Source organism: Sorex araneus, chromosome 1 (genome assembly GCF_027595985.1).
Source record: "Sorex araneus isolate mSorAra2 chromosome 1, mSorAra2.pri, whole genome shotgun sequence".
Classification (NCBI taxonomy): domain Eukaryota; kingdom Metazoa; phylum Chordata; class Mammalia; order Eulipotyphla; family Soricidae; genus Sorex; species Sorex araneus.
In genome coordinates this window covers 405,299,920-405,323,018 of record NC_073302.1, presented here as the reverse complement: position 1 = coordinate 405,323,018, position 23,099 = coordinate 405,299,920, and the positions used below count along the sequence as shown (strand labels likewise).

General features: G+C 41.2%; 1 protein-coding gene across 1 annotated transcript; it reads left to right on the top strand.

Annotated features, from left to right (window-relative positions):
• Window positions 1–1,256: 1,256 nt before the first annotated feature.
• Window positions 1,257–21,823, top strand: SYPL1 (synaptophysin like 1). The gene is made up of 6 exons (XM_055121008.1): window positions 1,257–1,307; window positions 1,636–1,707; window positions 11,559–11,680; window positions 14,017–14,224; window positions 17,391–17,579; window positions 20,144–21,823. Exons 1-6 carry the CDS (start codon window positions 1,257–1,259, stop codon window positions 20,276–20,278), a joined length of 777 nt encoding a protein of 258 aa, XP_054976983.1. The 3' UTR covers window positions 20,279–21,823.
• The last annotated feature ends 1,276 nt before the right edge of the window (window positions 21,824–23,099 follow it).

Genomic DNA, 23,099 nt, shown 5'->3' with positions numbered 1-23,099 from the left:
ACATGAAACACAAACCAAATATCACTACTACTCACCCACCCCCTCAGTGCTCACCCCAAAAACCCCAACAGAATGGAGAACTTTTAAAAAAAGACTGGAGATTCAGCTAGAAATCCACTGCTTTAGAGCTCCAGTATCTGGGTTTTAGGAGAAAAGGCAGAGAAACCAAGTAGAAAGTGCTGGTACTCCTCCTCCCCTCCCAAAAGGAGCACTGAGTACCACAACTGGTCACCTTCTGCATTGTCACTGATGCCTTTCTGTGTGATGAGAGGAGGAAGCCAGCCACTTGGAGCCCACCATGCGGGAAGCTCCATGCTGGGAGTTGCGAAACTGGAGCCAAGATGAACTGTCGACAAGTACAGTTAGCAGCGCTGACTCCAAGGCTAACAATGTCTACAATAAATTTCCCTGCAAAGACGTTTGAGCGGGGCTGAAGCAACAGTACAGTGGGCAGGGCGTTTGCCTTGCACGCGGCCTGAGCACAGCCAGGAATAATTCCTGAGTGCAGAGCCAGGAGTTACCCCTATGAATCACCAAGTGTGCCACAAAAAGTAAAACAAAAAACAACAAAAACAAACAAACAAACATTTGAGCGAACAGCGCTTCCAAGAGAACTCTGAACCACCTAGCATGATTGCTCAAAAATCTGTTCTGCAAGAACTCGTTCTCACTTAATAAGAGATCCCTGCTTGTCATTTTTCATGACAAGATGATTCATAATGACGGATGATTCATAACAAGCAATACAAAATTATTTCGGCCCTGCTTTGGGGGCAGGCTTGGGTGGTGGTTGAACAATTCGAAATAATGGTTGTGGGCAGGTGTAATGGTGGTGGGATTGATACTGGAATATTGGTAATAAATGACTGAACAACTTTATAAAAATAAAATTTAAAAAAATCCCTGCTTGATTTTAAAAAACAACAACAAAACCCCAACCTATCAGGAACCTTTAAGAAAAAAAAAAGCTGATTAGATTGAGAGTGGTGGGGGGGAAGAGGGGGGAGAGGGGAGCTGGGATGTGCCCAGCGCGGTGGCTGGTCACACCTGCGCAGGCGCACAGGGAGAGGGAGAGGGCGGCGGGAGGTACTGGACACGCGCCTGCGCGGAGGGCACCGGACGGCGCGTGGACTTGCGCCTGCGCGGACGGCGTCCAGGGTGGGGGCGGGGGTGGGAGTGGGGGTGGGGGCGGGGGTGGGTGGGTGGAGGGTGGGGCTGACGTTCAGGGAAGGGGGCGCGGCGCACGCAGCAGTAGCATGGCGTCCAACATCTACTTAGTCCGCCAGCGCCTCAGCAGGCTCGGCCAGGTGCGGCCGGGACAGGCCCCGCCCCTGCCCAGAGCCTCACGGCCCTTCGCGTCCAGCGGGGCCGCCCTCGGGTCCCCGCCCCGCTCCCCCGCACCCCTCCCCGGCACCTTCATCCCTCCAGGGCTCTAACCGCCGCCGCCCCGCCCCGCCCCGCCCCGCGGCCGCCGGACTCCGCCCTCCGGCCGCGCCTGCCCTTCCAGTCGCGGGGCTGCCGAGTCTCCGCGGTCCCCCTCCTCCTCCTCCTCCTGCTTCTCCTCCTCCTCCTCGTCCTGGCCGCCTCCTCCGCCTCCGCCCCGCCGTCCTGACTCTCTCTCGCTCCTTCCTTCAGAGGATGTCCTCCTTCCAGCTCAACCTCAGCCCGCTCAAGGAGCCGCTGGGCTTCATCAAGGTTCTCGAGTGGGTGAGTGCAAGCGCCCTGGACGCGGGGAGGTGGACGGGACAGTGCGCGCCCAGGGCGCCGCGGGAGGGGGCCCGGGCACTCGGACGCTAGGTCGGGTGTCGGACGGAATCAGCGCGTGTCCCCCCCCAACCCCCAACAACCCCTCCACCAGCCGCCGCCGCCACCCCGGCCCCGGGCGCGCCGCGCTCCCACCCGCAGCTCGCCGCACACGCACACGCACACGGCGACCGAGTTCAGACGTCCGCTCCGGGGCCCCTCGGCCTCCCGCAGAGGGGAGGCGGGGACACTTCCTGCTGTGCGGACTCACCGGAACCCGGCGGGCCGGGCCAGTGAGTGGCCTCTCTGCGCCCGGGCCGGCTCCGGCCCCGGCTCCAGGCCGCGCTGCCTCGAAAGCGCCGGGCCGGGAGCGGTGTCCCCGGGCGCGCTAGAGCGCTCGGTGCTGGGGGGTCTGGGAAGCGAGTGGGGGCGCGGGTGGTGGCGCGTGTTGTTCGTTTATTGATTTACTTTTGGGTGTTGTTTTTTTTTTTTCCCGTTTTTCTTTTTTCTCTCTCTCTCGTTTTCGCCACACCCGTTAGTGCCCAGGGCTGACTCCTGGCTTCTGTGCGCGGCGATCACTCCTGGTGGTGCTCGGAGGGACCCAGGGTACCGGGAATAGGCCCCGGTGCGTGTCATTCTTTTATTGATTTTAGTTTTAGTTTTTTGTTTTTTTTTTTTTAACCACACCCGCTGGTATCCCGGCAAACTCGTGGCGTCTGTGCGCGGTGATCACTCCTGGTGGTGCTCAGCGGGACCCAGGGTGCCGGGAATAGGCCCCGGTGCGTGTCGTTCTTTTATTGATTTACTTTTGGGTTGGGTTTGGTTTTGTTTTTTTTTCACCACACCCGCCGGTGTCCAGGCTGACTCCTGGCTTCTGTGCACAGCAATTACTCCTGGTGGTGCTCGGAGGGACCCTAAGGTGCCGGGAATAATCCCCGGTGCATGTTGTTCTTTGAAACAAAAAAGGCCTTCAGTGCCATGCCCTAGGCATCAACATTGTTTGTTTTCAATCTGTCCAGGAAACATTCTTTAATATTATGTCCTTTCCTGAGCAGACTCGCCCAGGTTGGTACTTGAAGTCACCTGCGACTCATGGTGAGGGCCCGTGTGTCGGAGGAGGTAGCGAACACCGCTCTGGCCCTGGCCCGGTGATTCCCTGCGGGCTGCGGGGCTGGGTTTTGAGGCCCAGGCCGGCAGGCGGCGGCTGGCTGCTGGCCAGAGTGCAGGCATGCTGTAAATGCCGATTTTTTTTTTTTTACCCCCAAGAGTGCATTACAGCGACATCCAAAACCCTCTGATCCTGTATTTTAATGAGCAAGTGGGAAAGGTCAAGGCCGATTTCCTCCTCCAAACAATCCTCCCCAAGGATGTTTGACGGAAACTGAGATTCTGTCCCGATTTTCGGCTTCCACACCCAAGGTTACCCACCATCCCTTTTGAAAACTTTGCTGAAAGTTGCAGTCGTGATTTCACACAAACGTCTACTTTTTTTTTTTTTTTTTTTTTTGCTTTTTGGGTCACACCTGGCGATGCACAGGGGTTACTCCTGGCTCTGCACTCAGGAATTACCCCTGGCCGTGCTCAGGGGACCATATGGGATGCTGGGATTTGAACCCGGGTCGGCCGCGTGCAAGGCAAACGCCCTACCCGCTGTGCTATCTCTCCAGCTCCCAAACGTCTACTTTTAAGGACTTGGCGAATGTGTAAAACTTAGGGTTGGTTGCACTAGTTTTAACCTCAAAGAAAATTGCTTTTTGAAAATGTGATTTCAAAATCGCAGAAGGAAAGTCGTGTTTTTAACTAGGACATTTAAATATAAAGGTGAAGAAGGCTTAGATTTAATCTAGTTGAGCATTGCATTTAAATTTTCACTTAAATGAAGAGGCACTTGTTTCTAAGTACGGACATTATATGCAAATTTTAAAACCACAGACTTTTTCCCCTTACTATTTTAAAAGATTCATGCTTAAAATTTGCTAGTGATGATATATTTTGAAAAAAAAAATCTCCGTTTAAACTTCTTTTTCTTCTTTGGTTCTTTCGAGGCTGTGCCCAGAGCTTACTCCTAGCTCTGTGCTCAGGAGTTGCTTTTGGCTATGCTCGGGGATCCAAGTGTGATGCCAGTACTTGAAGTCTGGTGAATGGTTTACCTTTTGCAAGGCAAGCCCTACCCCTTTTACTATTTCTGAGGTCCTCCTTTGTAAGCTTCTTAAGGAAAGACTGGTCTGTTTGCATGATTTACTACATTGGAGAACCATTTGTGAAAAGATATGTACTGTTAATAATTGGATATTCAATAAATATTTAAATTTTTTTAGATATTGGTGTTTATGCTCAGCACTAGAATAAAACAAGGTCTTTTCTTTATGAACTATTGAAAATACATGAAAGCAAACAGGAAAACTCCATAAAAATACAAGGCATAGACAATGAATAACAGGTCAAAAGAGCAGTTGGTTGGTGGTGTTAGGATATCGTAGGTCAAAAAACACTTGACAATTAGTTCTGTTGGGGTAGGGGAGTTGTTTTTCAGGCACCTGTTTTTAAGCGGAACTTAGATTTATTGGCATGAAATACCATCACCTTATCCTTATTTGAGAATTTAAATCATGTGCTGGGCTGGAACGTAATGGAAAGGGAGTGTGAGGTTTGGAATGCTTTTGAAAGGCTTCAAAGGTTTGGAGTTTGTCTTGTGGGAAATCTTAACTCTCTAGGGTTAACCTAATGAAGTCTGGATTTATTCCATGGGAAAATGCAGGGCTCAGAATTTCATGTTCGCTGAATGGTTTCCATTTAAGCCCAGAATGCCTATTGTGCACGGTAGGAACTCTACTTATTCAAGGATTTTAAAAGTGAATCATATCATTAGGTTTGGCTTTCAGAAATTTTAATTTTTTTCCATCATTGTAGAGGATGACTGGGAAACGTCACTTTTGGAGGAAAGAATATCTGTTGGTTGAGAATAAGTCCCTTAAAGTAAACTCATTAGAAACATAGAAAGTAGAATTTATTTGGAGAATGAAGACTCAGACTATTGCTCTATTTTTTCATTTTTTTTTCCGTTTTTTTCCGGTTTGGGGGCCACACCTGAAAGGTGTTACTTTCAGGGGTTCAGGGGTTACTCCAGGCTCTGCACTGAGGAATCACTCCTAGCACTGCTCAGGGGACATGTGAAAGGCCAGGGATTGAATCTGGGTCAGCTGTGTGCAAGGCAAGCGCCCTACCTGCTATACTATTGCTTCAACCCCTGTTGTTATATTTCTAATTTGGATTGGTAGTGATACCTCTGAGATAAATCATTAATGAACAAAATTTTGGTGGAATGTAGGTAAGTTAGGGATATGCTGATTGCAGGCTCTTTAGATTATGAAAGTGAAGATGTTGTGTCGGCAATTAGCTAAATGGATCTACAGTTAAAAAGAAAAATAAGGCAGGATCAGAGAGTTTGTATAGTGCCCTATAAACGCCTGCCTAGTACAGACACTTATCCTGGTTCTGTCTGAGCCCCACCAGGACTGATCCCTCAGCCGGAGCCAGGAGTAACCCTGAGCACAAGTGGAACCCAAAAACTTAACATATATAAAAAATTACGGGGCAGGGATCTGGCTCAGTCAATGTTTTTTGAACCAACACTTTCTTTGCATGTGCAGAGACCCTGGATTCCATTCCCAGAACAGTTTCATCTCCTGGCACAGCTGGATTTAGCCCCAAATGCAATAACTTAAGAATATAGAATTATTCGGGACTGGAGTGATAGCACAGCGGGTAGGGCGTTTGCCTTGCACACGGCCGACCCGGGTTCGATCCCCAGGATCCCATATGGTCTCCTGAGCACCGACAAGGGTGATTCCTGAGTGTAAAGCGAGGAGTAACCCCTGTGCATCGCCGGGTGTGACCCAAAAAGCAAAAAAATATATATATATAGAATTATTATTATTATTATTATTTTTGCTTTTTTTGGGGGGTCATACCCAGCGATGCTCAGGGGTTACTCCTGGCTTTGCATTCAGGAATTACTCCTGGCGGTGCTTGGGGGACCATATGGGATCCTGGGGATCGAACCCGGGTCGGCCGTGTGCAAGGCAAATGCCCTACCTGCTGTGCTATCGCTCCGGCCCCAAAAAATATAGAATCATTTTTTAAAGTGACTTTTTAAAACTATGGATCTTTTCAAAATCTTTTCATGAAAAGTATTCCACAGATACCTGCCAGAGAAGGACACAAAGCATGGCTAAGATGGAAGGAAGTAGCATCTTGGCATCACTATTGGATTTCAAGAAAATACTACTTAACAGTATCAGCTGCAATAGGGGCATTAAAGTAAATGTATCAGTATCAGTTGGGACTAAAATATATCTCTTGGTAATCAAGAAACTAGTGGTGGCTTTAGTAAGTGTAGTTCCTCACTACACTTAAAGTAAAATGAAGAAGCTGAATGGATTAAGAAAGAAGACAGAATAAACCACTATTTCTGAAGATGGGAGAGATTTGGCATCATTTTCCTCATCTTAGTGATGAGGAAAACTAAATATATATGGGTTGTAAGAAGAGAAAAGTTACTGGAGGTTAAAGATTAAGAACAGAGAAAAAGGGGACTGGAGTGATGGTAAAACGTGTAGGGCACTGTTCTTGAACATAGCCAAGCTAGGTTTGATTCTGGAATCCTTTGTGGTCCCCATGCCTGCCAGGAGTGATGTCTCTGAGTGCAGTGCTAGGAGTAAGCCCTGAGCACAGCCTGGTGTGGCCCCAAAACAAAAAGAACAGAGTCAGAGATGGGATTAATGATAAAAATGTTTAAAATAAAAAAAGGGGGTGAATTATGAGATAAATGATAAAGTTTGAGAAGATAAAGACCCATACTTCAAGTTTTATAAGGCATTGATTGAGGTGCTGAAGGGTTATCTAAAAAAATATTAAGTGATTGGGGCTGGAGAGATAGCACAGCGGGTAGGGCGTTTGCCTTGCACGCGGCCGACCCGGGTTCAAATCCCAGCATCCCATATGGTCCCCTGAGCACGGCCAGGGGTAATTCCTGAGTGCAGAGCCAGGAGTAACCCCTGTGCATCACCAGGTGTGACCCAAAAAGCAAAAAAAAAAAAAAAAAAATATTAAGTGATTTTACACATATCCAAAATCCGGACAGAAGCCAATTACATGACTAAAAGAATAGCTCTCCAAATGTATTTATCACCAGCAAACTTCTAGAAGGCATTAGACAAGAAAATAATCTGAGGCTGGAGGGTTAGTACAGAGGAGTGTGTGGGAGTGGGGTGGGGGTGAGGGGAGGTGCACCTAGGTTTGCTCCCTGGCAGTGCATGTGGTCCTGTAAGCCCCTCATGGAATGATCCATGAGTGCACAGCCAGGAGAAAACTCTGAGCACAGGTGTGGCCCAAAAAAACAAAACCAAACAGAAATCGAATCTAGTTATTATAACCTAGCAGTGATGACTTGCTTCTCTTTATGTACTAAAAGTTGACTTTTTGTAGTACTTACATGGGAATAGCAATACTCACAAAGGTGTTGGAATGATTGCCTTGTCACATAAATGTGTCCGTGTTGATTAGTGCCCGTGAACGGTTCCCAGTTCTTCAGCACTGGATGCCGTGTCTCTAGGAAGACTAGACCCAGGCAATGAAGAGTTCTTTATGATCAACGCACATAAATTAGTGGTATGGCAACAACACTAGGATTTCTCTTGGCATATTTTCTACTTAAGAAATGGGATGTTGTGGCTGGGGCGATAGAATAGTGGGTGAGTCAGGCACACACCTGACCTAGGTTAAATCCTGGCATCCCATATGGTCCCCCTATGTCACACTACCAGGAGTAATACCTGAATGCAGAGCCAGGAGTAACTCTTGAGCATTGCTGGGTATGGCCCACCCTCCCCACTCCAAAAAAAGAAATGGTATGTTTTGTGCTTTCTATTTGTCTGCATGGTTTTTGTCTTTAGCAGCCTACCAAGATGACTGTAAAAGTTAGGTAAGAACAGTTCCATATTAACAAAGAAGTAAAAATTGTGAATTAACTATATCAAAGCAGCTTTTAAACATTTTTGTTACTAAAGCAGAATTAAACATGTCTCTAGTAAATTTTGATTTCACTTTTAGTTTATAGTCAGGTATTCCTATTATTTAGGTAAAATTTTTCATGAAAATTTTATTTCCTCTTAGTGTAAGCATTGCTTGGACGGTTTCTTGTTGGGTGCACAAGTGATAAATATTTAGCCCTGAATGAATCTTAAATACTGGCTCTACTAATTCCACACTAAAATTGTGAAAAATATACTATTTGGACAGTAATATAAGGATTTTTGGTTAATTGAGTTGAATGTTAGAGTTCTTAACCGTCTCTGGATATTTTATAATAGTGATCATCCCCAGGAGTGCGGAGCTAAGCCCCGAACAGTCAGGCCCATGGACAGTATCTGTGGTGGACAGGACATGTGGTGCTGGAAGCTGCCGTGGGCCTTGTTTATGCTGGGCACTTGTGCTAGGTCTTGGCTATTTCCTTTGTGTTCTCCTGTATTTCTCTCTGACCAGTTTTGAGGATAAACACTGTTATCTCTATGTTACTTGAGGCTTAGAATATTTGATTTACCCAGATCCTGTGGTTATGATTACTACACCCAGTACTCTGGTTAGTGCTTAATGACTTTGATAATTCACCTTTTATTAATTTATTATAAATAAATTATTTTTAATACATTAATAAAAATACCCCAAATTAAACTTTAAAAAGTAATGGCATATTTTAGGTAACTTTTCTCTTTTGTAAGATGCATGTTTATAATACAAGGTTTGACAATTAGACTTTATATTAATAATTGTTATTTGATTTTGAGGTGGATTTTTGGTTTTTGGGGCCATACCCCCCCAGTGGTGCTCTGCACTCAGGAATAACTCTTGGTGGGCCCAGGGGACCATATGGGATGTGGGGAATTGAACCTGGGTCAGCCATGTACAAAGCAAGCACCCTCCCCACTGTAATATCACTCGGGCCCCTAGATTCTTAAATAAAAATTGGCCACTTATCTATTTTGTATGTATGAAGCAAGATAGTTTTTTATTGAATGAAACTGAGCTGTGAGAGAGGAAGAGAAGAAATACATGTTCAAGTGAAGACACAGGCCTGAAGAACGAGTCCAGTAGGGTCATTTATCAGATTTGAGTATTATTTCAGGTGGGATGGGGGTGGTACCAAAGATTTAACCCAGGTCTCCTGCATGCAGGCATCTGTTTTACCTCTGAGTCACATCCCTGGCCCATGTTTCTGATTTTCTTTATACTGTCGTAGCACTGTCTTCATCCTGTTCATCAATTTGCTTGAGTGGGCACCAGAAATATCTCCATTGTGAGACTTGTTGCTAACTGTTTTTGGCATATTGAATACGCCACGGGGAGCTTGCCAGGTTCTGCCGTGTGGGCAGGATACTCTCGGTAGCTTGCTGGGCTCTCCGAGAGAGACGGAGAAATCGAACCTGGGTCGGCCTCATGCAAGGCAAACGCCTTACCTGCTATGCTATCACTCCAGTCCTTTTATTTATACTAAATGAGAAAATTCAAAAGGACTTCAAAATATGTTTCTTCAGGATAATTTTTTTGTGCCTACATTTTATTTGGGAGTGATTGCACATGGCTGACCTTGGAGAGCCCAGCAAGCTACTGAGAGTATCCCGCCCACACGGCAGAGCCTGGCAAGCTTCCCATGGTGTATTCTATATGCCCAAAACAGTAACAACAAGTCTCACAATGGAGACGTTACTGGTGCCTGCTCGAGCAGACCCATGAACAAGGGGTCAACAGTGCTGATGATAGTGCTGACATTTTATTTATTTATTTATTTTTATTGAATTACTGTGAAATACAGTTACAAAGCTTTCATGATTGGGTTTCAGTCATACAATATTCCAACACCCACCCCTCCACAGTATAAATTATTATGCATGAAAATTAGTGTGAAAATAGAACTTCTGTAACCCTTTGAACATTATGCACATCCATTTGTTTAAACAGCAGACTTAAAAAATGTACATTGTTCCATTATAAAATACATAATGTTGGAGAATCTCAAATAGATTGAAATTTTTACCAAAAGGACTACATTTTATTCTAATTCTGTAGTTTTATGATAAAGCACAGAGGAACATACCAGAAAGTACTAATAGTTTGTGTTGTAGAAGAGGGGGCATATATTTTTAATGTTTCTAAGCCTGACACTGACTTTTGAGGAAATTTATCTTTCCTTAACTCTGCTATCATTTGTGTTCACTTGTTTCCCCCAAGTATAAAAAGTAGGAAGGGAATTCAGATAGCATTTTGCCAATCATGATTGGATGTACATGTAAAGCTTGAAAACAGATTTATTTACTTACCTACGCGCTGTTTGTTTTGGAATCACTCAATATTTACTACGAACACTTGGATAGAACAGATTTTCATAGATGACATATAGTCAGTGCTTGCAAAATGCACAAATGCATGTACTCACATGTCAATCTCTGATAAAATATAGAAAGGAAAATTAAGAAAATAGAGCAGTGCTTTAATACAGTGGTTCTCAGGTACCCTTGATTAGAACCCCTTTATGTTCTTTTTTTTTTTTTTTTGCTTTTTGGGTGACACCCAATAAAACACAGGGGTTACTCCTGGTTCATGCACTCAGGAATTACTCCTGGCAGTGCTAGGGGAACCATGTGGGATGCTAGGAATCGAACCCGGGTTGGCTACTAACAAGGCAAACACCCTACCCGCTGTGCTATTGCTCCAGCCCCACCTTTATGTTCTTAAATATTGGGAACTTCAAAGAACTTCTGTTTATGTGCATTGTATTTATTGGTATTACCATAATTGAAATTAAGATTAAACATTTAAAATATTTATTTTAAGATAAACATAGTAAATTATTTGCAAGCTTGAATTACACCTGTGGCAATAAATGCTGCCAGTTTGTCTGGAAGAGGAAGGCGCACCTGCCAAAAATCATTTTGGAAAAACCATAGTTTGTTAATTATTTTTTTCAGGTGACAATGGTATTCCATGAGAACCAAAGGTGGGAAATACAACTAGTTAATCGTACTGAAAATTTAAATGCTATTCTAGGTTGAACAGCAGTGGAGGTGTATATCTGCATATACCGTTTTATCATACAGAATTTATGAATATTCAAGAGTCAGAATTTAGTAGCTGGAATTTTTTACTACTTCATCAAAGTGATTTCTTTCTCTTGCTGTGAGGGAGTTTGAACTACGCTTCCCAGGCAGTGCTTTTGCTTTCCCACTGAACCGCATCCCCAGCCTTATCGAGTGGTTCTTTGGGGACAGGGTGATGCACCCCCATGCTCAGCATGTGCTTGGGTGGTTTCCCCACTCATCAAAGTTATTCATGAGGGAAAGTGACTTTTTCTCTGAACTGTGAGTGCCAGGAGGTAAAAGAACTGATGCTGCTAATTTTCCCTTCATTAAATGCTTGTGCTCAAGTCAGTGGAAATGCCAGTACAATGTAAGAGGCTTAGTTAAATATTTGAAAATATTTTAAACCTCGTGACCTCTCTGAGAATCTCAGATACTTCCCAAGAAATGCTTGAGAAAAGCTGTTCTAATGCAAGGTGAAATATTATTAGAAACTAGAAATAGACCCTGTATATGAATATTTTGATTAAACCTTGTTCAGAATGAAATTTAAGTAGATGACATTGGATTAGTCTTTCTAGAGTGCTAATCAGCTTTTGATAATACGTTAAAAAGTTTAATGATCCATATTTTGGGTACAGTGATTCTTTTTCATATTTCACTTTTTTGTCTCATTTTGTTTAGGTTGCTTCTATCTTTTCTTTTGCCACATGTGGAGGTTTTAAGGGAAAAACAAGTATTGTAGTTTCTTGTCCTAAAGAAAATCAAAATCATACGGTTACAGCGGATTTTGGTTATCCATTCAGGTGAGTTATTTGTTTGCTCTTATGGTTAAAACAACTTCACTTTGGGGGCCAAGGTGATAGCACCATGGGTACGGTTCTTCTTGGCTTGCGCACGGCTGATCCAGATTCGATCGCAGCATCCCATATGGCTCCCGGAGTGCAGTAAGTAAGGAGTGCTGCCAGGTGTGGCCTAGGCCCCCCTCCCCTAAAATTCGAAACCTCACTTTCTTATTAACTAATATTTCCACCGTTATCGATCTTGTTGGGAGTAGAAAATTTCATGTTGCATATTCCTTTGTAAGTAAGTAGTGATTATCGCTACTCGAAGTGTGGTACATAGGCCAGTGTCTATAAACTGTTTCCATGTTCTGAGATGAAGAAATATAGGAAAGGAGAGTGAGCATTTGGAAACACTTGTATTACATTCCTCTGGTGTATTCCATTGGGAACCTTTAAGTAGAATTAAACAGGGTAGTGTTTATTCACCTTAGCTATGTGGAAGCAAGACAAACCTGGAAAATCCAGATTTCTCATGCCTTTGCAGTTCCCAATGATGGTGCTCTTTATATAGGTTGCATGTATATAAAGTGAGTAGTTCTTAGGTTTTATATATGGGCATGAAATACCATTTGCTTACTCTTAAATGATTTTTGTGAATTACTCCTTTGAATTCAGTGTTCATTGGGAAGTTTATTACATGCATCCTGTGTAAATCTTCTTTTCCTTACTTATTAACTTGACCTCTCTGGATTTACATTTTTTGTTCAGTAAAGTGGGAAAATTACCTTTTATGATTTTTTTATGTTAAATAAAACTTGAAAATACTTGTCAGCTAGCAGGTGTTTGGTACTCATTCAGGCTTCTCCTTTTTCTAATATCCTATACAAGAAAGCATACACAGCAGATTTAGGGGTGGGGGAAATTAAAGATGTTAACAGTTAACCCAGGGTTAAAACTGTGCATCATTATAATGGGCTTCTCTGATGTTCCACATAGTAACTTTTTCCTTCTAGAATACAATTGTCTTGGGTTATCCCAGCGCTCCTAACCCACCAACTTTTTTTTTTTCTTTTTGGACCACACCTGACTGCATGGTCCAGAGCTCTGTGTTCAGGGATCACTTAACCTTGAGCTCCGTGCTCAGAAATCACTCCTGGTGAGTGTGGGAGACCGTATGGAATGGTAGGAATTGACCCTGGATCAGCCTCGTCAGCCTCTTGCACCTCTTGCAGGGTAAACAGCCTACCCGCAGTACTATCACTCCTGCCCCTTAGTTTTTTGTAGTATCTGGGGACTATCTAAAGGACAGTAACTGGGTATGACAGTATTTAATTCAGCCTATATTCAATCTCACAATTAAGTTCCCAGGTATGATTTGTGTATATTTCTCTTTGTTGTTTTTTGGGGTCCACACCCAGTGGTGCTCGGGTTACTCTTGGCTTTGCACTCAGGAATCATTCCTGGGGGATTCAGGTCATATGGGATGCTGGGGATCAAACCTGGGTGTGCTATAACAAACAAGGCAAGTGCCCTGTGCTATTACTCTCGCCCCTCATTTATATACATTTCTTACGGAAATTTTACTTGAATGTTTAATTTTCTTGAAAGAAAAGTATTTTAATGTATTTGGAAATATCTTTCAAAATTTTACTTCAATTCCAGTCTGTGTTATTTCTGTAACGGGAGAGGCCAATGATTTATGGATTTATTTCAACCTTTATTTATTTATTTATTTATTTATTTATTTAAATTGAATCACCATGTGGAAAGTTGCAGAGCTTTCAGTCTTAAGTCTCCATTATACAATGCTCAACACCCATCCCATCACCAGTGCACATTTTCCACCACCAGGAGCCCCAGTATACCTCCTCCCTCCCTCCCTACCTGTGTAGCTGATAGATTTCACTTTACTTTGATTACCCTCAATATTTCAACAGAAAACTCTCTATTATTGTTTGGAGTTTCACCCCCCCAAAAGTCAGACCTGTTGAAAAGGAACCATTTGATAATGTTTTTCCATTGCTGGCAATTAAGAGATATGAGGTTGCATATTAAGAGATATGCTGTCGTGGCTGCGCGGTTTTGGATTTCTGTATTTTAGCAACTAAGTCCAGGGAAATTTCTGCCAGAAATTGCATCACTGCAAGCTTTTACCTCCCTTTTGTGGTGCTCATAAAATGGAAAAGCCGAGAGAGAAAAACCCTTTCCGTCCTGGTGCATCATGGGGCAGTGGCTCAGTTCACAGTCTAGAGACATTTCTGCAAGAAGCTGCTGGTGCCCAAAGTAGTTTAGCTGGCCTCTGGGGTCATGCTCGTGCAGCAGTGGAAAGGCCTCAACCTTTTTTTTTTTTTTTATAGGTTGAATCAGGCATCATTTCAGTCATCTTCGCAACAAAATGTGTGTCAAGTAGACTGGAGTAAATATGTCCTTATTGGAGATTATGCTTCTTCTGCACAATTCTATGTTACATTTGCAGTCTTCGTCTTCCTATACTGCATTGCTGCTCTTCTGCTTTATCTCGGTTATACAAACATGTATCGGGATAGTCGAAAGCTTCCCATGATTGTAAGTAATTATTGTTTTATAGAAAAGTAAGTTGTGTATATGTAAGTATATGTTATATTTGAACATAAATACTGGCAGTAGAAATTCTTAGCACAACCCAGAGCCATATTTTGACTGTTTGGCATGAAGTTGAGCTTTCTCATGGGGGCAAGCTTGACTCAATTCTTTCAGCCCTTTTGTGCATTTTCTACATACTCTTGGGATTGCAGAGATTTGTTTGTTTGTAACTATGTTAACCTGAAAAACACTAAAGCATATGATAGAACATATTAGGTTGCAAGTAATGGGAAATTAAATAGAAGCTAGTACCTTAGCCTTTAAGTATTGTTGTCACTATTATTGGTAGTTTCATAACTTTTTTCTATTTTTTTTTCACATAAAAAAGTTTAGTGTCAATATTCTTGAAAATTCCAAATGGATTGGGAAATAAATGATGAAATTGTTACACTTAGTTGAATGCCTAAAATTAAGAGTAAAACAATTATAAATAAAAATGACAAAAAAAGACACAAGTTAAGTCTAAAATTTAACAATGAACACAAACTGCTAGACATAAAAATCTAAAAAAGTATATGAATTCCATTGTGTACAGTTCCAGAAAAGATAATACAATAAGATTAAGAAGTAATCATTGATTGCTAATAGTTTTTTTTTGCATTCTACTATTGTCCTTTTATTTATGACTTTTTGTTTTGTTTTTTCTATTTTTTAACCCATCCCACCACCTTTTCTCAAAAGACTCTTCTATGCCACAAAAGTGTCTATTGAGCTTCATAGTCTAGATTGGTAATGAACAATCTTTGGCCCAAAAACCAAATTGGACTCAGTTATTAAAATAAAGTTATTTTGGAATGCAGCCATTTCAAGTCATTTATCTGTTTTAGGAATATGTTTTTTGCTACTATACCGAGTTTAGTTGTGAAGTAAATTTAAAATATCTATCTTTGCTCTCTGTTCCTTTGCAGGAATGTAAAGTTCTTTGACATTACTGGGCTGTGTTCTCAAATTCCCTAATTTAAAATCTCAACCAGATAATCCTTTTTTTTGGGGGGGGGGGGCAGGGGAAAGTGCCACACTGGTGGTGCTCAGGGCTTACTCCTGGCTCTGCTCTCAGGATCACACCTAGTAGAGTTTAGGGGATTATATGGGGTGCTGGGGATCAAACCTGGATCAGCCCTGTACTGTTTATTACTCTGGCCCCACACCCAGATAATTTTTGTAGTTAGCATTCATGACAGTCATGAGCTAATTCTACATCTTTGAGAATCAACAAAGAATTTGGATTTGAAACCTTAATACCTGGCTTCTCCTGAGATCATAAGATCTCTGAGATCTGATTACAGTGTAACTTGGAGTTTTATTGGCAAAACCAGAGATGAGCCTGGAACTCCACTGTAAAAGAATAACTATGAAGGCAGTATTAGTGATATGAGAAGAAAACAGATGTATTTAGTGATACTTGTCATGTATATCTATGGAAAACCAATGACATCTACTAGTTTTTAAAATTACTTTAAAGGAAAGACTATGATAAAATCATTAAATAAGATAGCAGGTTTTATTTATTTACTTATTTATTTTTAATTTTTGCTACCTGGATCTTAGGAGTGCAAATGGTAAGTAAGGAATACATCAGTCTTTTATCAATCATACTTACTCCATTTATCTTTAAGAAAAAAGTCAAACCATTTTCATAGAATTTTTTGGTTGTAAGGTGCCTTTCAAACAAGATATATAAAACATTTTAAATTTACAGTAGTCAACAAATTTCTTAGTGAGAATCTATAACTTATGCAGATTTTTTCAGCCTGAATTTAAAGGGAACTATAATAATAGATAATTATATTCTCTATAACTTAAATTCTTTTTCTTTTTCTGGCATATTTTGTGGCAATACCCAGCAGTGTTCAGGGCTTATACCTGGCTATAAACTCAGGGATCACTCTCTACAATATTTAAAACTTTGTACTGTTACTGGTAATGTAAGTAGTAGAAATTACTAGTAAAGTATCTTGAGATTTTTAAAAACTTCGGGTGGGGGATGTGAGTTATTTTGGGGGGATTTTGTTATGGTTTTAGTTTGTTTTGTGGCTACACCTGTTGGTGCTCATGATTTACCCTGGCTCTGTGTTCAGGACTGACTCCTGGTTGTTTTGGGGGTACCACTCATTGATGCTGGGGTATAGACCGGGGTCAGTCACATATAAGACAAACATACAAGACTTAAGACCCCTAGACTATTTTTCTGCCCCCTAAAAACTTTCCCTTAATATGATGAACTGAATATATTCATGTGTGTATGTGTGTGTGTATAATATACATGAAGATATGGATTGTCTTCATCTGATAAAATATTGTGATCAGTAATTTTTTAAGAGGCATTGGGATTAAGGAGGTGGCATAGAGGTCAGGGCCCTAGTTTAATCCCTGGCTTTGCATGCCATCCTGCCTTATATTTCTGGGTTGGTCCTAGAGGCCCCTGGCGACCATTAGGGGCAGGCCTGGTGGTCTTCAGCTCTACAGGGCCCCCTAGTGCTTTGCTTCCCAGGGTCTTCTGGCCCAGTTGTCTTGAGTATCACCTGGCGTGATTCCCAGGTCTCTTTGGCATTGCCTGAGAGAACCCTCACTCAATCCCCCACCCCTCAATTGAAGTGAAAAATCACAAGTCAGATTGACTACAGTGAGTCATGAGCCAGGCTGAAACAGTGAAAAAGTGCTAATACTAGGTTGTGTAATGGGTGGGCTCAAAGGATATGGGGAGTTGGGTGCTAGTAAAGCTGGAAATAGAAGTGACATTGGGGAGTGGGTCGACTGAAGCCAGTTATGGAGGGATGTACTTATTGGTAACGATGAGATCTGTCCTGACTGTGGCAGAGGTCACATTGTGGTGTGGGCTGTTTGTGCAAAATTACAAAGCGTATAGTCTAAAATTCTTAAACTCCTTCAATTTTAAATTAGTCTAGCTTGCTTTTGTATCTTGATCGCTAGGCTAGTAAAAATAGTGTTAACTGTTGATTATGACCCTTATTTAAAAAAAATTAAGTATGTTGTGAATGCCAGTCCTCAGAACCTAGGGTTGAATGCAATGTTATTTTTATCATAGATGTGAAATTTTGTATTTTCAAATTGTTCATTATTAACTCATACTTATCTGGTTTTACTTTAGGACTTTATCATTACTCTTGTGGCGACTTTTTTGTGGCTGGTGAGCACCTCAGCCTGGGCTAAAGCTCTTACAGATATTAAAATCGCTACTGGCCACAATATTGTCGAGGAACTTGACCCATGTATTGGTCAATCTGTGAAGTGTTCTTTTGGCTCTGTGTCTAGTATGGGATCCCTAAATGTATCTGTGGTATGTATACAGTATTTCATCACTTATTAGAAAAACCTTACAGTAGTTTAGAAAAACAGTAACTTTTAATAAGCCTCTGCATGAATAGATTGATGTTTATTTTTACTAAATCATCATAATCCTAGTTATTATGTAATGGGGACACACACACACACACACACACACACAGTGTTTACCTTAATAATGATTAAGAATTGGTTTAGAAAATTACTACTAGTAACCAGGTTTGAAACCAATCATGTTCAGATCTTTCTTTTCAGTAGAATTGGCTAAGCAGGCAAGACTTTGAAAGGTACTAATAGTCACTAACATTTATTAAGACTCTAGAGCAAGTGTTATGATAAGAACATTACGCTTACTTACTTACCCAGTTACTGTCATAGGTATGGAAGGTGGTGTTACTGTCTTCATTTTACAATTTAATATTTCATACAACTGATGGAAATATGTAGGTCATCTGTTAATTTCCTCAAGGTGGCCTAACTCCTTTGTAGAGATCCAAGCTTTGAACCCACTCTAATTCTAGAGCCTGTTCTCTAATTTGACTTGCTGTGGCTCTAGGAAAGTTAATAGTGTCCAGTTTCTTGAATCTAAAATCTACTCTAAAAAATTGTTATCTATATAAATAAATATCTAATTTTCCAAAGCACAGATAAACATTCTTAAATATATATGTATGTGTGTGTGTGTGTGTGTGTGTGTGTGTGTGTGTGTGTGTGTGTACATATATCACTGTATCACTGTCATCCCGTTACTGATCGGTTTGCTGGAGTGGGCACCAGTAATGTCTCCATTGTGAGACTTGTTACTGTTTTTGGCATATCGGATATGCCATGGGTAGCTTGCTGGGCTCTGCTTTGCGGGCAAGATACTCTCGGTATATATATATTTTTTTCTTTTTGGGTCACACCCGGCAATGCACAGGGGTTACTCCTGGCTCTACACTCAGGAATTATTCCTGGAGGTGCTTGGGGGATCATATGGGATGCTGGGAATCGAACCTGAGTCTGCCACATGCAAGGCAAATGCTCTTCCCGCTGTGCTATCACTCCAGCCCCTTAAATATATTATTAATATACTAAATATAGGCCTAGTCCAGAGTAGGGGAAAGGGGAGGAGAGAGAGTCAAATATATTTTTTAGGGAGGTGTCATATCTTTTGTTGGTTTTGGTTTTGGTTTTTGGACCACACCTGATTATGCTCAGGAGTTACTGCTGGCTCTGCACTTGGGAATCACTCCTGGCAGCGCTCAGGGGACCATATGGAGTACCTGGGATCGAACCCAGGTTGGCCATTGGCAAGGCAAGCACCCTACCTGTTGTACTATCTCTCCGGTCCCTGAGGTGTCATATCTTTTTAAGGAAAATATTTTGGTTAGCATAAGATGATCCCTCCTGACTTTATACAGAAATTTGGCTAGGTATTTTAGTAATTTTGTGACATTAAGGTCAGTTTTGTATTTATCTTGACAATGATCTGAAAGCAACAGTTTTAGCAATTGGTTTTGTATTTCAAGTATTTGGCCTTTAGCAATATTACTCAAGTGTCATTACTCCATATTTTCCACACATCTTTGTTATTCTTTTCATTTATTTCTGAGAAGCTTTGAAAATCAGTCTTAGTTTAGTCATCTTTGAGATTGTGTGTGTGTGTGTGTGTGTGTGTGTGTGTTTGTGTGTTGTTTTGGGGGGTTGGCAGTGCTTAGGACTTACTCCTGGCTCCGTGCTCAGTATTCACTCCTGGCAGGGCTCGGGGTCTATGTGGGATGCCGGGAATCAAACCCGGGTCAGCTGTGCAAGGGAAATGCCCTACTCCCTGCACTATTGCTTCAGCCCCTTCTCTGATAGAAACTTTGTCAGGTTTTCTATCTATGAAAACCGAGCGTTGACTAATGCAGAATATGAAGCAAAGTTCTTTTGTGGCTCCTTTTTTTTCTTCTGATTGCAGCTCTTGGAGTAGGGGACATGGTAGAAGGAAGGGGAAAAGTAGGAAAATAGGATAAGGGAAATAGGGGCAGTTTATAACCATTCAGATTGGAGAAATGCAAATATTCCTCAACCCAGTAGGATTGGATTCTAATAAAGAGAGGGATTTAGTTACATTTCTCTAATAATATCCTCTAGGTAATAATGAGCATGTAAAAATAAGATTTCTGCTAGTCATGATTTTATATCGTACACATGGAGATTGAACTTCTTGTCACTAGGAATAATCAAATATCTATAAATTGGTAGCTAAATAGAAAGGCTTCTCTTTCTGTGGAGTTTTAAGTTTAAGTGAAGTAGTAGTACACTGTCTAGAAATGTCAAGCTGGGCTGGAGTGATAGCACAGTGTGTAGGGCGTTTGCCTTGCACGCGGCCGACCCGGGTTCAAATCCCAGCATCCCATATGGTCCCCTGAGCACTGCCAGGGGTGATTCCTGAGTACATGAGCCAGGAGTGACCCCTGTGCATTGCTGGGTGTGACCCAAAAAGAAAAAAAAGAAATGTCAAGCTTTCAAAGGAAAACTAACATAGATGTGAATTTTTAAGTAGACTGTTTTGTTTAAATTTCTATTTCTCAGATCTGTGGATTTCTGAATATGATACTTTGGGGAGGAAATGCATGGTTTGTGTACAAGGAGACCAACTTACACAGTCCATCAGATGCAGCTGCTTCCCAAAGCCAAGGAGGTGTCCCACCTCCCGCCGGAGTCTAATGCAAGGGAGAAATACACTGGATGAGAAATATGTCTGTACTATTGACCTGTTGCCAACATCTTGAAAACCATTATTTGTTCCTAATAAAGTAATGGCTCTTTCAATAAATTGGTGGGTTAAAATTTTGCTGCTTTTTTACATAAAGCCTGTGCCTTTCCTAAAAATTAAAGATGTAAATGTATTCTCACATGTAAAATTCAGGGTCTGTTATGAGGTGATACATAATTTTAAATGAATGGTAATTTCTTCACTAAGTTGTTTGCCTTCCAAAGTGTTTACACCTTAGCCTTAACATGTACCTTCACTCAGAACAGAATTATATTGTCATATCATAATAGGAAGAAAATCGCTATTTGGTATATACACTACTGTAAGCTTGTACAGATCATATACTTAAGACCTATCTTTGTTTAAGAAAGCCTTAATTATAGAAGACATATTTAGGAGAAAAAAAGCATAATTCGGACTTTATATCTGAGCATTGTTTATGTTACAATTTTTTTTTTAATTGCAAACACTGGGTGTATGTTTTATTGCTGTTTTTCTAAATGACCTATAGTACCGATGGTGTACTAAAATTGTTCGGGGAGTGGAGTTTGGAAATTTCTAATAGATGTACAGTTGATTTAGTACTTCTGTTGCATGAGATTCCATTATGTTGGTTTTGCTGCATAAGTAGAACATGTTCCAAGTAGATCTTTGACATGTATGGGCATTACTCTGAATGATGTTTGCTGTCCTTTGTTGCTCCTGCTACATAAAGGCAGGCTGAAATCTGGTCTTGCAGATAGAGGAAAATGATCCAACATTTTTTGTTTTTAGGTCCTGTTGGTAGGGTTAAAAAAAAAAATATGGGCTTGCTCTTCCTAGCTTGTGTTCTCCCTTGAACACCTCTTTCTCTTTCTCTCTCTCTTTCGCTTTCTCTTTCTCTTTCTTTCTCTTCCTCTCCCTCTCTCTCTCTCTCTCTCTCTCCCCCCCCCCTCTCCCACTTCCCCCCTTGTTTTCACTCTGGAGAAGCCTGTGTTTGCTCTTGAACTCAGATGTATTCCTCTTTCTCTCCCCTCACATCTTTCTAATTCATTCAATAAAAACTACCTTCTTGCTTCACTAAAAAAAAATAGAAGAAAGAAATTATGATTGTCTTCTACTTTTGAACATGAATCAGCATTTAAATTCAGTGACGTTGCTATTTTGAGTTAGCATTGATATTGTGGAAATGAGATTCAAATTTTGTTTCTTAATGTTCATTCTTTACTAAAGGATAATTAAGGAATTATGCATTGTTCAGGGGAACGTCAGTGAGCTATATGGGTGCACTGTATTTGCACACACCTTTGGATATATTCTGAATTGTAGGCTTATTCACTTTTGCTTTTTTTTTTTTGTTGTCCAGGGCAAGATTTCCTGTTCTTAAGACATGGTTGTTTATATGTGAAGCGTCTCTTGTTATTGCCTCATTTTTGTTGCTTTTGTTAATGACAAGAATTGTCAATACGAAAATGTGTATCTTTTATGCAACAACTTAATAAAAAGTTAAAAAAGTGCTTTGATTGTTGTATTGCAAAAAAAAAAAAAAACAACTTAAAGGCATGAGAAGTAGAAAATGGAATTGATTTCCAAAACAGAAAACACATAATCACAGTATTTTTAAAACTATTTTTATAAGGTGGCCTGGAAGTTAGCTCAGTGTGCTTTGCAAGAGAGAGCCAAGGTCCAATCCTCCCCCCAGCCCTAACATACCACTGGCAGCAGCTGCCGAGCACTGAGCCAAGAGAAGCCCCCATTTCATACCCATTTTCCTTCAGCCAGCACTGTCGGTGTGGGCCTACCCCCTCCACCCCTCCCCCAATTTTCTTTTGGCAAGAAATAAGAGACAAAAAAGTGCTTTAAGAGCTCTTGATTCTGTCCTTTTTTTATTTAAAAACATGCTTGTTTGTAACTTTCAGGTTAGTTTTTGTGTTACAACCTTTTCTAATTAATTGGCTACCTTAGAGACAGCAAAGATTGTTAAGAGTACCTGCTGTGGGCCAGACTGCCTGGAATTAAGTTAGTTCACTTGAGGCAAATTACCAGCTTTAATTCCTCAATTTGTTTACTTGAAATTGCAAAGTTTAAAAAAAAAAAAGGAAATGCAAGTAAAAGTACTAATCTCAAAGAATGGGTATGAGGAGCAAGGGAGTTAACGAATGTCATAGAATACCTAGAATAATACCTGGCACTGTTTGGAAGGGTGTAGGGAAAGAAGATCATAGCAAGGGTGGCATAGGGACAGTGGTGGAAGTTAGGGACATTTTGGTGGTGAAATTTCATTTATGTATAAGTAAAGTACACTGATACCATAAACTTTAAGTCTTGTAACTACCTAAACTATTATAAATGGTGTTTAGTATGTAGCATATAACAGGTATTTTATAAATGTTAGTTACTAACACAATAGTGCAGTAGCACCTGGAGATTGATAAACCTGTCATCGAACTGAAGAGGGATCTTGAGAGAGGTAGAAGCTTTGGAAGGCAGCTCTGCTGACCACCTGACCATCAACTCAGAAGCAGTCTCTGGGTTGCATGGGTATCACTATATTCCGTAGAATCCCAAATGTTTAGGTATTTTTCTTTTGTAACAGATGTTAGTAAAGTTCAAGTCTGACAGCAGTTGTTTAACTGTCCCAGTATTGGGGTTAAGTTCCCAAGAGCAACCTTTATTTCTTCCAATTCCAGAATCATACCTTGTATTTATTTGGCTGCCATGTTAATTTTGTCTTTTAAATTGGAATAGTTTCTTGCTCTGTTATTCATGACCGACATGACGAATTATAAGAGT

What these genes read in the sequence shown, in the direction of transcription:
- SYPL1 (XM_055121008.1), top strand. Translation starts at nt 1,257, where the DNA reads ATGGCGTCCAACATCTACTTAGTCCGCCAGCGCCTCAGCAGGCTCGGC. An exon ending in GCCTCAGCAGGCTCGGCCAG is followed by an intron (nt 1,308 to 1,635) that starts GTGCGGCCGGGA and finishes TCCTTCCTTCAG; the next exon opens with AGGATGTCCTCCTTCCAGCT. An exon ending in GATCCCTAAATGTATCTGTG is followed by an intron (nt 17,580 to 20,143) that starts GTATGTATACAG and finishes TCTATTTCTCAG; the next exon opens with ATCTGTGGATTTCTGAATAT.